Here is a 17728-nt window from a genome sequence, read left to right on the forward strand (position 1 = left end):
GATTTTAATATTTTAGGGTAAAAATCCATCTGCAGAATTCATGTGGGTTTTTTAAAAAAACGCAATAAACTAGTCCTTACTACTATAAATCTCGAAGGCGATAGCAGCTCATTTCACCCAAACTCCTTCCTTTTTGAAAAATAACAACAAAAACCCGATCCGGTCCTGAAAGGGCAGCCTCAATTACAACCCGGAAGGTAGAGGCTTCAATAATAGCTATTGAAAGAGGATCCTGGGAATTGTAGTCTTTGGAAGCACAAACTTAAGAGAACTGTAGAGAGAGACTACAGTCCCAGGAAGCATTGGGCAGACCTGGAAAAGGCAGGCACTTCCTGAAAATCCGGGAGATCGAAGATGGATTCGATGTTTGTAATTGTGTGCATTGTGCGTGGGAAGCAGGTTAGAAAGGGGAAATTTGCTTTGTCTGTCTGCCTATCTGTCTATCAACAAAGATACCAATTTTCATTATACAGTAATTAAGCTTTGTTTCCTACCGGTCCAGACCGCTAGGGCTGTGTTATATTCATATGGGTGAGGGATTGTATAATGATTATTACGATTTTTGGTTAGTGCAACTGTTGTCTGTTTATTCAAGAGTGAGTCTCATTGTCACAGGCTTATCAGCCAATGCAAGATGGGGTAACTGATGATAGATATGTTCCTGAAGCACAGGATCCAGCATTTCAAACCAGCATGGACTATGGGAGGCGGATGGGAATTGTAGTTCAGCAACATCTGGAGGAGAACCTGTTGCCTGCCTAGTAGAGCCTGTTGTCCAAATATTCTAATACTTGGAAGAAAAGTGTTTCTTTTATTTGTTTAATAAAAAAATACTTCTTTAAAATTAGGGGCCATCCTATGAAAAAGTTTGGTGGAATAGATTAGAAAAAGTATATACCATAGTTATCGTTTTGTAAGATTTGGTGCCACAAGTTGTCATGGGATCTGATTTAGATGGACTTAAAATTGAAACTGGATAAATATGTGAAGGGTAACACCCCTATCTTTAAATAGTCTTTACAAATTTTCTGGCTGGCTGCTTTGAGGCACAAGATGAATCAAGTTGGTTGGTAGAACTCGTAATTATATTGTCTGTTAATTGTATGTGTCAAATAGGTATTTATATGTTGTCCTGAATCATAATTTAACTCATCTTCTGTAGCTTACTGTGGGTTACTTTCATCATTAGCCATAAACAGTAATGCAAACAAAATTGTTTTTATTTAGTTGTTTTTGAGTGCTTCAGTTTGATAATATGATATTTAATTTTTCTTGATTACAGTAATTGGAACTGAAGAAAGTTAGATACAGTGTACAAGTAAGTGTCTTACCATATTGTGACATGTTTTCCTGGCTTTGTTAATTATATACTGTATAGAACTGATATGGTGGGGGCTGAATGAGGTGTGCATGGTCTGTGTCACATTTTGGTTCCATACTCTGATTTGAGATATATTGAAAACATTGTGCATAGTTTTATGCTCTTCAAATGATTCTGAATACTTAGAATTATGAACTTGATTTTTTGGGGGGTAGATGACCAGTTTAAGGGTAATGGTATATACATGAAGTTATAGAAAAGTTTAATGAATATATTTGATTCTCAATATGTTTTCTGTGTTAAAAAGAATGACAACTGCATTTTACTATATTTAGGGACTGGGTCTTCAATAGCATTATGCAATGCTTTACAAATTTGGCATTGAATTCTCGGTATCAACGTATATATCCACAATATCTACAATATAGTTATGTGTATACGCACAACTGGAAGCTAAGAAAAATCATGCCTCAGGCCCTTGAATGAGGGATTTGCTGCCTGCAAATGATAAAACTAATTTTTAATGTGCCTTCAACATAATGTTGAGGAGCATGAGAAAAAGTAAAGTGGTCACATAAAATATTGCCCTTGAGAAGATAATACTGTCTTGGAGAAAGATAATGAAGAATATGTCAGTGCTACTTAATCTTATAGATTTAACATCTATAATAATATATGTTTTGCCTACATGCACAAATTGGTTTGAAATATTATGTTTTCTTTATATAAGGAGTTGGGGATTGTCAGTTTCATTCATTTTAGCGCTTGCAGGATAAACTGAAGAACATAGCATGCATCTTAGCTTCAGTTTGTATTCTGGTATATCAAAATATGAGTGAAATAGTTGAAAGTGTTTTCAAGTCTTCTAATCCAAAATTAGGTTACACAATAATTGATCAGCTTATCATGAATGTTAAAAATGACAATGGACAGCTCTCCTTCAAGTTATGTCTAGTTTAAGTGCACAAGTACAGTACAACTATGCATCTGTGTACAGCAATATTGTAAATTGAAAAAGAATGTTAAAAACAGTAAAGAGGCAGGCATGTCAAATAGAAGTTTGCTAATGCCAACAGGTTAATGAAAAGAAGAACTTTAGAAACAATAATGTCTGAAATTAGATATTTTACTGTTTATGGATACTTTTTACAATAGAATTGAAGTATTTTATAGTTGTTATGGTTATCTACATTCTTTTGCATTCATGCAGAATAAGGATCCCAAGGTAAGTTTGGGCATCATGCTAAGCTTCTGTGTTTTTGTATGTTTAACAGTCATGCAAATGGGAGCAGCAAAATGTGAGTGAATGGGCTAAATATGCTAATATTCAGCTTAGCAATAATAAATTGAATTTCAGTGGAATCCTATCTTATAAATCTATGCAAACATGGCCACTGACTCAAAATATAGTTATATTTGCTCTAGAAACATTGGTATACATATGTGAGTTCTTTTACTAATCTGAATTTATAATTATAATAATAATAATAATAATAATAATAATAATAATAATAATAAGAAGAAGAAGAAGAAGAAGAAGAAGAAGAAGAAGTTGGAAGGGACCTTGGAGGTCATCTAGTCCAACCCCCTGCTCAGGCAGGAAACCCTATACCATTTCAGGCAAATGGCTGTCCAGTCTCTTCTTAAAAACCTCCAGTGTTGGAGCATTCACCACCTCTGGAGGCAGGTTGTTCCACTGGTTAGTTGTTCTAACTGTCAGGAAGTTTCTCCTTAGTTCTAGGTTGCTTCTCTCCTTGACTAGTTTCCATCCATTGCTTCTTGTCCTGCTTTCAGGTGCTTTGGAGAATAGCTTGACTGCCTCTTCTTTGTGGCAGCCCCTAACATATTGAAACATTGCTATCATGTCACCCCTCACCCTTCTCTTCATTAAACTACACATACCCAATTCCAGCAACCGTTCCCTATATGTTTTAGCCTCCAGTCCCCCAATCATCTTTGTTGCTCTTCTCTGTACCCTTTCTAGAGTCTCAACATCTTTTTTACATCGTGGTGACCAAAACTGGATGCAGTATTCCAGGTGTGGCCTTACCAAAGCATTGTAAAGTGGTATTAGTACTTCACGTGATCTTGATTCTATCCCTCTGTTAATGCAGCCTAGCACTGTGTTGGCTTTTTTGGCAGCTGCAGCACACTGCTGGCTCATATTGAAGTGATTGTCTACTAGGACGCCGAGATCCCTCTCACAGTTACTACTATTGAGCAAGGTACCACCTATATTATACCTGTGCATTTGATTTTTCCTGCCTAAATGTAGAACCTTACTTTTTTCACCATTGAATTTCATTTTGTTAGATAGCGCCCAGTGTTCGAGTCTGTCCAGATCCTCCTGTATTTTAAGCCTGTCTTCTGGAGTATTGGCTATTCCTGCCAGCTTGGTGTCATCTGCAAATTTGATGAGTTCCCCATCTATCCCCTCATCCAAATCGTTAATAAAGATATTGAAGAGCACTGGGCCCAGAACAGAGCCCTGGGGCACCCCACTACACACTTCCTTCCATGTAGATACTGTTCCATTGAGGACCAGACACTGTGTACGGCCTCTCAGCCAGCTACGAATCCATCTGCTGGTGATGCTATCTAACCCACATTAATTACACCTTTAGATTAAATTCCATTCTCAGGCTGAAGAATAGTACTTATCTTGGCTCATATTTGAATAATAATATGGCTAGGTTTAGATCAATGCAAATTAGTTTTAATTAGAAAGTCAGATAGAAAATTCTATACCTACTTGTCCTATATCTAAAATTACAAATAGAAAAGTGTTCGGTAATTGAGTCTCTGTTTTTATAGTTGCTTTGGTTAACAACATTCTTTTGCATTCTTGCAGAAACGAGGATTCCAAGTTAAGTTTGGGCTTCATGCTAAGCTTCTGTGTTTTTGTATCTAACAGTCAAGCAAATGGGAGCATTTTTTAAGAATTATTTTACTGTAAGATAGCTTTTTGTATTAAAATTACATGCCCTTGTCATTAAATGTGTGGCTGCATATAGATCAGCAAGTAGAAATTGTTATTTAATATGCTCATTCACTTGACAGTCAATTTAATTCATTTGGGCTTATTTTCAAGTAAGTAAATAAGGGTTTTTGGCTGTAAAAAACTTTTAAATAATTACATTGACTATTTACATTAAATACACTTTTTGTGATTAAATTTACTGTATTACAGATAGTCATTGACTTATAGCTGGTTGCTTGGCAACTGTTTGAATTTACGACAGACCATCCAAAGGTACTGACCCTGCTACAAACTTACTTCAGTGCTTGTGCCATTATTCACCCTTATGACTAACCACAGGAAAGTGCAGTGCCCCTCCCCTTCAACTATCCTGTTGGGTCCCCGCAAGCCTCAGCTTACGCCAAAGCTGGCCTCTCAGCTATGCTCTGTTTGCTTCTGGAGCCTCCTTAAAAAATAGAACCCCCAACAGTCTCTCGAGAAATACTGCTTGCTTGCAGAATAGCACGAAATTGCCATGAGGCTTGCAGCTTTGGAAGAAAGCTGAGACTTGCATTGCATCAGCCAGATTCCTCTGCAAAAATCAGAAAAGGTAAATTGGGTGCTGCTGGGCCCTGGAGCTGGAGTAGGTCAAGACTTGCAAGTCCCTGGGAGGCTGAATGGGAAGTAGGCTGAGGCCTAAAAGATTTAACAGCCTCCTGCTCTGGTGGCTTCTATTGCCCAGTTTTAGGCTGCCTTAAGTGGCCTGGCTGGAAGCAGGCCGAGTCCCGCAAGTCCCTTGGATTGGTGGACGGGAAGTATGCCTTGGCCTACAGGCTCTACCTGCCCTTTTTTGTACCAATGGCTTCTTTAGACTCCCTTCTGTGGCTGAATGGCCAGTTTGTGAGCAGGATAACACCTGTGGAAATCCTGAAGGACAAGGAGTAAAGAACCATATGTCTCAGGGATGGGAGGACTGGAGCAGGAAGACCTGGGCCTGTGTAAGGCCTCCAATTCACTGGGGAGAGTAAGAATGGGAGATCATTAAGATCATCTCCCATCATGAGTTAGCCATCGTGAGCTGCAGCTGTAAATGGGCAGGTTCCATTATGGTCATAAGTTGAGGTTTACCAATGCTATTAGTGATACACTAATAATACTGAATCATTTACAGTAAGGAATCTGATGCCAATTTCAAAGTCAGCTGAATCCACCATTTCTTCTTGGTTTTTCATCACACTGAAATGATCTTCGTATAGTTAACTTGGTGCTCTTTCCCAACTTTTCCAGGAACCATTTTTTACTGATTACAATGGGCTGCCGGGATGTTCATGCTGCAACGGTCCTAGCCTTCCTCTCTGGAACAGCTGCTTTATCAGGACTCATTGCTGCTGCACTGCTTCCAAACTGGAGACAAATGCGACTCTACACCTTTAACAAAAATGAAAAGAATGTGACCGTTTACACTGGGCTGTGGATTAAGTGTGTTCGCTCTGATGGGAGCAAAGACTGTGTCATTTATGACACTGAGTGGTACACAGCAGTTGATCAGCTAGATTTGCGTGTCCTCCAGTTAGCTCTTCCCATTAGCATGTTGACCACAGTCTTGGCCCTCTTTCTCTGTTTAATTGGCATGTGTAACACAGCTTTTGTATCCACTGTGCCTAACATCAAGCAGGTCAGATGCCTTATCAACAGTGCAGGCTGCCATCTTGTGGCCGGCCTTTTCTTTCTTCTTGCATGTGTCATTTGCCTGATACCATCAGTCTGGGTCATCTTTCATAATAGAGAGCTGAATCAAAAATATGAGCCTGTTTTCACCTTTGACATTTCGGTTTACATTGCTATTGCCAGTGCAGGTGGCTTATTATTTACAGCTATTCTCTTATGCCTGTGGTATTGTGCATGCAAGACGTTACCTTCCCCTTTCTGGCAGCCTCTATATTCGCATGCCCCTAGTGTGCACAGCTATGCTTCCCAACCATATTCTGCACGATCACGGCACTCTGCCATTGAAATTGACATTCCTGTGGTTACACGTACTTCTTAAAAGAATGGGTCAAGAAAGCCAAGCATTCCTTTGCGTGTTCTCCCTTTATGCTAGCATTTACAAGTTAAGTGCTTTCCCACAGCTTAGCAATTTCTGCAACTATAGCAAGGGTTTGTAGTTTGGTGACTTTTACTTTCATTATCTAGAGCAGGGGTAGGCAACTTGGCTCCTTTATGACTTGTCGACTTCAACTCCCAGAAGTCCTGAGCCAGCCAGGGGTAGGTTGCCTACCCCTGATCTAGACTGATAAGAAACAGTAATGAGCTGGCTGAAATACTAGTCTTAGAAGTAACTGCAAATTTTTAAGGGTCTCTGAAACCAGCAGTTTTTATAAATTTATAAACAACAAATGTTAGTATCATTTTACTTTTGCAGAACTCAAGTTTGTTCCATAAAATAATAGTATGAAAAATGCTATCATGTTTTTTTCAGTGTTGAAACATTTAAGTACAAGTAGTCCTTGACTTACAACTATTTTTTTAACAAGTGGTTTAAAATTACAATGGACCCAGAAAAAAATAATTCACAACCTGTCCTTGCACTTATGTCTGGCACATAAGAGGTCATGTGATCACAATTTGGGAGCTTGGCTACCGGCTTACATTTATGACTGGCTGCAGCATCCTGCAGTCACATGATCACAATTTACTACTTTCCCAGTCGATTTTCAATTAAAAACGTCAGTTGGGCATGGTGGCTTTGCTTGATGATCACATGATTTACTTAAATCATTTTATAGCTGCAATGACTTACAAAGGAAATTTTGGTCTCAATTGTGGTCATATGTCAAGGATTACTTGTACTTCGTACCAGACCACATGTAGTGGTTGATGACTGAAGTCACAATCGTACTGCAAAAAGTGACTTATGACCAGTTTTCACACGACCATTGCAGCATCTCCATGGTTGTGTGATTAAAATTTGGATGCTTGGCAATTGGTATGCATTTATAACGGTTGTAGTGTCCGGAGTCATATGATCACCCTTTGCAAACTTCTGACAAAGTCAACGGGGAAGTCAGATTCACTTAACAAATGTGTTACTAAATTAATTGCAGTAATTTACTTAACAGCTGGCAAGAAAGATTGAAAATGGTACAACATTCATTTAACTACCTTGCTTAGCAACAGAAACCTTGGGCTCAATTGTGGTCATAAGTCAAGGACTACTTGTATTCCTCTAATTCGAAACATTTGTAGTTTAAATCTTTTCTTCACTGATAGTCATTTCTTATTTTTACAAATAAACTAATTTTGTCTGAAGCTGTACAGTAATAGCTTGACATTCAGTATGCAAAGTAATAGTTTATCTACACATTCAGTCCTGTACCTATTCTTCTGTTTCATTATGCACATACAAAATATATTTGTCAACATTTTAATGATTGATCCTTTGCTCCTATAAAGATTGCCAGTTCTAAAGAAGCATAATGATAATTAATGGGAGTAAAACTGCATTGCCTAAGAAATATTTTGTTTGTTTAAAGAAAAGTTTTAAAGCTTTTTTTTCCAACAAAGGAAGTTATGTAAAAGTCTGTTTACAGGCAAAGCACATGAGTAGTGTACTATCAATATCAGAATAGTCTCAGGATTGATTATGGAGGCAAAGTCAAAAATGTAGATCAGTTGGACAGCAATTATACTTAGGCTTCTATATCCCTTTATTATCAAATATTTTTATAATTAATGTGAGTTTTTCCTTTATACTTAAAATCGTATTCTAAATATTGGTTAACTTAGAAAATCTGCCTACTCTATTGAAAAATGCCTTTCTGATTTTAGATATTTTTTTTAAAAAAAATAGAATTACATTTATGGGTTACTTTTTATAAGTGGATTCCTGAAAGCCATGTTCCAAGTAAAGTACACTGAGTATAGAATATTTTTATATAATATTACAGTTTTGAAGATGAGATTATCATTAAAAACACTTGCTATATTGTTACATGCATATAAGCTTGGTTTGTAGATCTCATTTTGTTTTGTTATTCCTGAGATACTTTCAGATGGATATTTTTTTCCCCAGTTTCTGGTATTTACTGCTTTCTACAGTAAGTAGCACCAGAAGCAGATATGGACTGTGGAGTATGCTATTTGATCTCTTTTTTAAGCGAATAAGAATTTACAAAAGCTTTTAAATATATTCTGGAAATTGAACCAAATCTTGTATCTTTCTAATTGGCTTCTAAGGATATTACTTTATTTGCTTTAAATAGTAAAAATAGTAATGTGATAAAGAAAGCAAAGCTTTGTTTATAATATCTATTTCTGTAGGCAAATTATTGGAAATTGTTTTGTATTAATGTTTATTTTGCATTTACCATTCCAATTATATGTACATCAGTCTGAGCCATTGAGAGCTTTTAGCTTTGTTTTGAATGAGGAATTTCTCCAAAATGTTGGGTATGTAACATCAGTGATATTTGCATTGTTTACAACTAAAAAGAATATTAGAAATAATTTATATTTGCACTTAAGTGAAATTCATAAATGGGAAGTGAATACAATTTCCTTCAAATAGCTGCACTTCATGAGAATTACACATAAAGAACAGCCTCAAAATGCAGGACATGTTTTAACTTATATGTGCTGTCAATGACAAACGAATAACAATACTGCTTCTTCAGTTTTCCCATTTAGGTTTTCAATTTCTATTGTCTTTTGGAGAATTTGGAAATCTTATGGAAATACAATAGCTGCATTCTGATCACTTCTTCTTCTACTACTTCAGTTCTCATCTTACCAATGAGTAGGACTAAGAGTGAGAAGGCTCAGATTCTTGTCCACCTGTAGTCATGGAAGCTCGATGGATGATTTTGAACTAGTCATTCTTTCTCAGCCAACCTACCTCACAGGATTGTTTTTGCAGGGAAAAATGAAAGTAAGTCCAATGAATGCTGTTTTGAGCTCCTGTATGAAAAACAGAGGAGGTATGAAAACAGTTAGCAAACAATACATCAGTTACATCATACAATATAAATGATGGAGCTGTTGTACTTAGCTTAGAGGTTCCATTTTACCCTTTGTTAAGGATAATCTGAGAACCAGTTTGTTCAGGTATCAGGGAGACCAGGAGACCGTGAGTTCTAATCCTACCTTAAGCACAAAGCCAGCTGGGCAAACCTGGTCTCAGCTCTAGAAAGAAGGCAATGGCAAACCACTTATGAAATCTTGCCATGAAACTTCAGGGCCTTGTCCAGGCAGTTTCTGATAATCAGTCACAACTGAATGCAAGAAGAAGAAAAAAAAATACTCTGTATTGATTGAGGTGGCATAGATATATCCATATACTGGATGGAACTGTTTTCCAAAATAAATATTCCATTATGTACCCTGTGCTCTGTTAGCTCCAGCTCTGAAAGAAATTAAAGTATGTCAAAGTGATCTTTTGGGAGATGGGCGAGTTTCATGGAGATGGTGGAGGATACACTTTGTTTTATGGCTGGTGCTTTTAATATCTGAAGAAGACAGATAGGAGAATGCTTTCAAGAATTGCTGTGTTTCAGTTTGGTCATGACTCCATAGGTATATTAAAGCCATTTTTACGGGTTTTAACTTGAAGTATTGGGATGCTGCAAATACTTAACTTGCTTTTCTGGGGATAGGTTTTTACGGCCAGTATCTGTTTAACAATGTTGAGCTTCAGGATTTAGTGTCTGGTTTAGGCAACAGATTTCCTGATATTTTGCAGCAATTGTACCTAGCATCTTCAGAGAGAAAGTGGTCTGCCACGTGGAGTGCAGGCAACTGAGCTGGGGCTGACTGTGCTCCTGTTTTTATAGCCATATAGTTATGAAGCTATATAAAGCTACATAATTTTGTAGTCTTTATAGGTGTCCTGAGTGCAATAAGGACGGGAACCCCAGTCAAACATTGCTTAGTTACCTGTAGTCTGAACAGGTAACATGATTGCTAGATCTGAAGCTCAATACTGCCGAACTTGCTTTTCTATTTTTAAGAGTACAAGGCCTGTAAGCAAAATGAGAAAGTTACCACCAGTGCCAGCTTCAGTGGTATCAGAGTAATAGAAACAGCTCTGTGCCATCTGTCCCATCCCCCTAGCTAACCACCTTAAATGTGAATAGACAGTATCCCTCACTGATGCTGAAGAAAAATTGAACTGCTTGCCTAGTTGGATTTTGTACATTTTCTTAATGAAATATTTATTATAAATGGACTTTTTGACAGTGCTGGCTGCTTGTGCATGCAGAAGCTATTAAAGTGCTACTTGGGTGTAACGTTAATCTGTTTCTTTTGAATTTTATCTTGTTTGGCGTGATACAGAGTAATTTTTCAAATACAAAATTTTGGATGTGAATCCCACCACTCGTTTTAAAATAATAATTATCTTTGTGTTGCATGGAAATATATAAATTTAATCAGAGTTGCTTACTATAAAGAAAACTGGTTTTGACATTTAATAATATCTTATATGTTTTTATGTAAAGTGTGTATTTTTGATTAAAAAATAAAACATTTTGCAATGGGTGATCAGACCACTTTTGACATTTAGAAGTCTTGTTCATTGTTATAGTACGAATTTCTGCTAAGATGAAAGTTACTACTCTTACTTAGTATAACATAAGAAATAGGCCTACATGTATCTCACCCATCTCTTTCCATTCACTCTGCTCTTTTAATCCACCTTTCCAAATTAGACCATCCCAACATTCAGTGTTCTAGGTTTCCAAAGTATTCTCATTGGGCTTTTTGGAAGGAGGGATTAAAAAGATGGTGGTTAAAAATTTGAAGATGTTTTTACTATTTAGCAACTACTAGCAATTCAATCATTAAGCAAAACAGTAACTAAATGAAACCACAACTTTGCTTACAATCTTAAATTAGCTTTCCTTTGCTTTACAGACCTGTGAAGGCATAAATGCCAGGATTGATTGCAAAGTTACTCATCACAGTTCTAATTGTGAACAATTGCTAAAGATTTATAGACTTATGTCTATAGTTGTGCACGGAATCAGTCATTGAGTAAAGCAGTTGTTAATTAAGGCATGTCACAGATTCACTCAGTTACCACAATCCTGGGTCTGCTAATTGTGGTTGTTAATTGAACTTGTGGGTTAATAAACAGCTGGAGTCAGGAGAATGGAGATGTTGTTGTTGTTAGCTGCGAAGTCGTGTCCAACCCATCGCGACCCTATGGACAATGTTCCTCCAGGCCTTCCTGTCCTCTACCATCTTCTGGAGTCCATTTAGGCTCACACCTACTGCTTCAGTGACTCCATACAGCCACCTCATTCTCTGTCGTCCCTTTCTTCTATTGCCCTCAATCTTTCCCAGCATTAGGCTCTTCTCCAGTGAGTCCTTCCTTCTCATTAGGTGGCCAAAGTATTTGAGTTTCAACTTCAGGATCTGGCCTTCTAAAGAGCAGTCAGGGTTGATCTCCTCTAGGACTGACCGGTTTGATCGCCTTGCAGCAAGAATGGAGATGCCTTCTCCAAATCAGTTTTCAAAGAATCATAAGAATGGAGTCTACTTGGAGAATGACAAAAGACAGTAGAAAAGCTGCACTTTGCACAGACTGGGTGTGTCAACTGAAAAAAACCTGAAGTTAAACTGAGTATGGTGGGCTGAGCAGGTTTCTGTAAGTTAGCAGACCCTGAGGCCAGCCTTGTTTGCACAGGCTGATGGGCTAGATCAGAGATGTCGAACTCACGTCATGTGATGTGTTGTGACATATCACGACTTTTTTTCCTTTGCTGTGAATGGGATGGGTGCGGTTTTGGCATGATGCATCTGGCCTGCAATGGGGTGGGGTGGGGTGGCTATATTGGAAGAGGTTGAAGCACCATTGTGTTGTGAACTGCAGTCCAGTTACCTAACACCCAAAATTTGTTCACAAATCCACAAGGATGCCATAACTCTGGGCACAGGTCACAAGTCTATTTATTCAGCACCATAATTTCAAATAGTTGCTAAGTGAACAGTTATAAGTTCAACACTACTTGTACTGAATTATCCAGCATTTCCTTAAAAACTGGAAATGTAAGATACTATTCTCTGGTAACTTACAGAGCTTGCACTAAATGACAGTGCAAGCCCTGTTTATATTTCCTTCAGAGCAACTCCCGTGATTCATAAAAAAAAGTTATAGCCATACAGATTCAGAATCATAGTTGAAGAATCTCTTTATAAGGCTCTAGCGAAGAGTTTGAAAACAGTGAGAAAACTTAAGAATTATTTTAAAGTTTTTGTCTGGCAAACCGTTAAAAAAGAACATGTATGAGGTTTGCAGTTCACATCAATCTCAAATAGAGATCAAGTGCTGAACGCATTGCATTAGGTAAAACTGGTGTCAGCGACTTTCCACCAAAGAAAATGATGCTCCAATCTGTCTCCAATCTAGGTGTTTCAAAGTCAGCAAGTTTAAAATACGCGGACTTCAATTCCCAGAGTTCCCTAGCCAGCAGGCAGATTTTTCTCAATCTACAACTTTAAGAGGAATGCACTTCAATTTCCGGACCCACCATACTGGCTGAGGAATTCTGGGAGTTGAAGTCCAGCCCTCTTAAAGTGGCTGAAAATGAGAAACCCTGTCCTATAGAAATACAACCCGCCACCCTGCCTTTCCCCAAACGCCAGTTTGTTAATAGCACAGCCAATTAGAGGTGCCCCACATCCGCCTTCATTTCTAGAAACGGCACAGCGGACCGAGCGAGAGAGAATGCATCAAGGCCTCGTGGGCGGTGGCGAGCGTTCTTATTGGCGGGGAGGCATGGGCGTTTCCCACGAAGTTAAAGTACGCTTGCGCGAATCAGGGAATAAGTTCTCCCTGGATTCTATGGGAGCAGGTGGGCGGAGAAGTGCGTGGGTTATCGGCTTTGAGTGGGTGAATTGATGGCGATGATTATGGCCTGGTGGCAGCGTTTCTGGACTCTGGCCGTACTCTGCGTCTTGCTATGTCGCTGCCCGACGATGGGACTGGGCACTCTGTCCTCTGTGTCCTCTGTGTCGCCTTCGCCAACTCCTGCTCCGAGTAAGCAAGGAGCGGTCCTGTCGCCTATTCGGGCCGGGCGGTGTGGGGTGCATTGCGGGAGGGAGCATAGTCCGCTCAGGCTCGGCTTCCTTTCCCGCCTTACGGCCAGCTTTTCGGCGGTGGGGGGAGCCTTTCAGTCCCTTCTCTTGGGTCTTTTCAGGATACCGGCGCATTTCCCCCCCTCGTTTTCCTCTTGTCAGTTAGGCTTGCAGATGTGGGGCGAGGGGAAAAGGTCAAGCCCCATCCCCATTTTGGGAGTGGCAAGCCTGATGGCTCTGGAGATGAGCGAAGTCTTTTCGTACATTTAGCAGGCTCTCTCCCTCCGTCCCGCCCCAGGCGTCTTGTTCGGCGTCTTTAAAAATAATGAGCTATATCGTGCTAAATCCCCTTCGGTCTTTTACAGATGAACGTCTTTTCCAGTAATCTTGTTTTATCATTTTACTTGGACCTAAAACTGGGTACAGTTCCTGCCCTTGTATTGTTTTCTCCAGGCTTCTGTGGCCTCCTCTATTACTCCATCCTCCATGAACCTACAGTACCTCGAGCTAATGTCTTAATTTCAGTGAGCATCAGATTAACACTTAGATTTACAGGGGTGGCTCAGGAACTCTGGGAGTTGAAGTCCACGAGTCATAAAAGAGCCAAGGTTGCCTACCCCTGATTTAGAATAACCTGGGCCTTCAAGGTTGGTGCCTTTTCTTTTACGAGTTTGTGAAAATGATATTCCTCTAATAAGAGGATGATTTAGTCTGAAACTCCTACAGGAGCTGCCTGATTTTATTGCAGGTAGCCCTTCCTACATTTCCCACAAAATAGTTGGAAGTGAATTAGACTGGATATTATGGATTTGAAGTGGACTTTACTGTTGGTATTTTAAAATGTAAATTAAGAACAGCCACAAGACACCTTAGATTAAGACTAGTTGAGGAAGGAATTTTATTTATCTCTCAAAACCCCATATAACATTTCTGAATTAAAATATCTCTGAAGGTGCTTTTAGTCACACTATAAGAGAGCTAACCATTTTAAGTTCTAATTTATTAAAGGGCTGATTTTATTTTCTAGTAATTTATAGTTTATTCAACCCTAATAGATTTAATTGTTTTAAAAATATAAATTTTGAACATTTTTCTTTTGAGTTGATAGATTAGGGCAAAGATCTCTGACTAAAATTGTCATGGTCATGTGATTCATTTGCCCAAAGTCTGTAACACTGAGGCTTTTTCATACTTTGATACAAAAGTCTCCATGGTCAATGAATAGTTTCACTGTATGTCATTCAACTAAATGTTTTAAATACTTTATTGAAGAACACTACTTATTTGCTGTTTCACTTTGGCTGCTTATCTTGCAAGATTTTATATTATTTTATTTTTTTATTTATTTTAATTCCATTTATATCCCGTCCTTCTCCGAAGACTCAGGGCGGCTTACAAGCTTAGCAGTAGCCTTCATTCTATGTATATGCCTGCTTATTAGGGCTTTCACACACACCCCAAGCGGCATTATTACAAAGTCAGTTTAATTGCCCCCAACAATCTGGGTCCTCATTTTACCTACCTCGGAAGGATGGAAGGCTGAGTCAACCTTGAGCCTTGAACATCAATGTTTAGTTTGGTTGCTATTGGACAACAAAATATTAAAACTTAATACAGAATAAGAAGTCAAAAAGTAAGCTAAAAGTGCAGGAAAAGTAAAAAGATATATATGGAGTGGCTTTTGATACTCTTCACAGCAGTTATAAGAAAAATATATTTTAACAAGTTATGTTTCTTTTCTCTAATTATCCTGTCTAATCATCAAAAACTGCCAATAAATATGTGTTATTAGCAATTCTCTTTAGAGAAAAATTATGTCTTTATCTTCCATTTGCTATGTCTCTTCATCTCATAACTTATGTTTTCTGAAAAATTAGTCCAGATTACTTTTAATGGAAAGCAGACTAAATTTGACAAGAAGTAGGTCCGACATAGGTAGAAAGTGGTCTGCCTGGCGCAGAAACAGGACCATGTTTGTGATGTGCAAGAATTGGGGGGGGGGGTGGAGTTGAAGCAAAGGAATGAGTATTTCATCAGAAACCCCCATATAGGCACAGCTCTTTGGGTGATGGATGAAAAAAAGCTCGAGAGAAGTCTGTAAACATTCTCAATCATCCAGATCATGGTTGTCCCAAACGTGCTATTTTCAAAAGGCAATTGGACTTTTTTTTGAAAATATTTTGTTTCTCAACCAAGAAACCTCTTTAGTTCTAAACTGAAGAAATGTTTTCAAAAGAAAAAGATAGTTGCTTTTTGGAAAAAGCACCCTTGGGATTCTGGAGAGAGGGCTCTGAGGAGAACGAAGCAGCAGGATACAAGGGGCAGAGTGGAGCTGGCAGGGGCTGCATGCAGAGTGCAACCTTCATCTTAATGCTTTGGCAAGATGATGTTCTATCCTCCCTTGCATGGAGATACATGTTCCACTTTGCCAAGATTTGCTGTTAGATATCACAACAATTTCTCCTTTCAGCTTGTGCTCTCTTTTCCCAAAGCAGTCTTGCTTTTGTACTCCAACTAATGGCTGTAGAGTGCAAGAAAGCTCTGAATGACTTTGGCTTTGTCTGCCTCATCCTGCCCCTTCCTGCTCAGTATGACACCAGTGAAAGGATGCTCTGGGATTGGAATCTGTGCTTCTCCCTACCACATTGGCTGCACATCAGTCCTTAGTTCAGTTAATATGGGTGTCAGTTAAAAGTGTTGGTGGGGCAGGAGTTGGAAGCATTTTCATAATAAAAAGGCAGGTTAATTTGCCTATGGCATGTGACAGATGTAGTTTAGTTTTATATTACTCTGCAGTTCTTGGGTCACTGTGCTTCTGCAGAAGTTTCCATTTAAAATAAATATATTTCAACTATTTAAAATAACTAAAATATTCTATGTGCAATTGTAAATGTAAGTTAGTCTTTAATGACTTTACATGGAAATTTTCCTGAAATGGTTGCAGTTCTTAAGACTATTCTGCAGCTAAAGAATCACTACAAAATGCTGCTTACAAGATATAAAAAATAAATACTTGTAAATACTATTTTCATTTTATTCTAGTTATTGTACAGTACTGCAGATATACATTGAATATGTTATGCAACTTAGTTTTGAGCATATTTACTATGCTACAGTATTGGAATTTATTATAAAATGTACTTTGCTGCTCAATAACTGCTTTATTTAGGTGTAGTTGAAATTTATATAACAAAATGCTTTCTAAACCCTAGCATCTTGAAAAGCATTAGTTTTCTAAAATATTTACACATATTTGATTCACTCTGAAATTTCAACCTTTCTTGGATCTAAAAAACCTTGCTTCTCTATCTATACATTTTTGTGAGAAAATTTACAACCTTCAGATTTAAACTTTCCCATGCAATTTTTTTTCTTTTTCAGAATGTTCTGATTTTACTGGAAAGAGTTGTGAAGCATGTATAAAAAATACTGTAGTAAGTATTTTCATTTTTATTTAACCAGATGAAAATTTTGACTATTTTTACTATATTTCATGGACAGAGACAGAATTTTTTTTAAATGCAAACATTTGTTGTTTGGTATCAGTAAACAATAGGTCACTGGCAACTAGAAGACAATAACATTTAGAGTTCAGTGACTTAAAAGATTTTCAGCCTACAGTGGTGGGCTTATGTTAACAAAAGAATCTGAATGCAGAGAATGTAAAGAATGCCATATTTGGACATTCTGAGGGATATAGATAAGAAATCCAAATTTTCAAAGAGGGTGCAGCTGCAAGAGAGCACAAAAAGTTTGAGATCTGGCTGGCTATAAATTATGAATTTGTATTTCTACCCCACTCAGCAGTTGTCAACTCTGTTATGGTTATCATTCCCTGGAATATAATAAAGATGCAGTTTTGAGTTATGTTTCTTTTTAACTCTGTGGTAGCCTGACAACTTCCTGCTGAGTTTTCAAATGTAAGGGAGGTGTCATAAATATTTGGAAAAAGAAAGCTATTTCGTTGATGGGAGTAAGCCATAGTTTGGTAATTACTAATTGAATCTTCAAGTTTATTCTTCTTGTGTGGGTTCCTAATCCCTCTTATGAAATTATGTTAAATCACAATTTCAGTTTTACCCAGTTGGTTGTACAAGCTGTGATTTGTTACCAAATCTTAATGTAGTTAATTTATACATAAGGGCAAACTGTAAAGTCTGAAAGGAGGGGAGAAAATCCAGTATATGTGAGGATTGTGATAAATATGTGAGTTTATAAATAAGTTACTAAATATGGCTTGTCATAACATGAAAGAAAAAAGTTAAATTTCTCTCTCTGAATTCTACAAATGAATGTGTTTAATGTGCTGTGTATTTTAAAACTGAAGATAACGTGATTACAAGTAATACTTGACTTATAACTGGTTGCTTAGT

At 37.9% G+C, this 17728-nt stretch overlaps 2 protein-coding genes across 3 annotated transcripts in view; both read left to right on the plus strand.

Moving 5' to 3' along the window:
• The first annotated feature begins 301 nt into the window (after positions 1-301).
• On the plus strand, positions 302-10814 carry CLDN12 (claudin 12). 2 transcript variants are annotated; one of them, XM_081345223.1, is made up of 4 exons: positions 302-399; positions 1283-1318; positions 4512-4574; positions 5568-10814. In XM_081345223.1, exon 4 carries the CDS (start codon positions 5590-5592, stop codon positions 6325-6327), a length of 738 nt encoding a protein of 245 aa, XP_081201349.1. In that variant the 5' UTR covers positions 302-399; positions 1283-1318; positions 4512-4574; positions 5568-5589; the 3' UTR covers positions 6328-10814. The 2 variants fall into 2 exon arrangements, with proteins under 2 accessions (XP_081201349.1, XP_081201350.1); XM_081345224.1 differs by lacking the exons at positions 302-399; positions 1283-1318 and adding an exon at positions 3472-3546.
• Positions 10815-13122: 2308 nt separating this feature from the next.
• PTTG1IP2 (PTTG1IP family member 2) overlaps positions 13123-17728 on the plus strand; it is a gene marked incomplete at its 5' end in the record, with an annotated part of 34112 nt that continues 29506 nt past the window's right edge. The window contains 3 exon segments of the mRNA XM_081344450.1: positions 13123-13161; positions 13167-13317; positions 16737-16789. Coding sequence (XP_081200576.1) covers positions 13123-13161; positions 13167-13317; positions 16737-16789 — 243 coding nt within the window.

The sequence above is a fragment of the Vipera berus genome (assembly GCF_964194415.1).
Source record: "Vipera berus genome assembly, chromosome: Z".
Lineage (NCBI taxonomy): Eukaryota > Metazoa > Chordata > Lepidosauria > Squamata > Viperidae > Vipera > Vipera berus.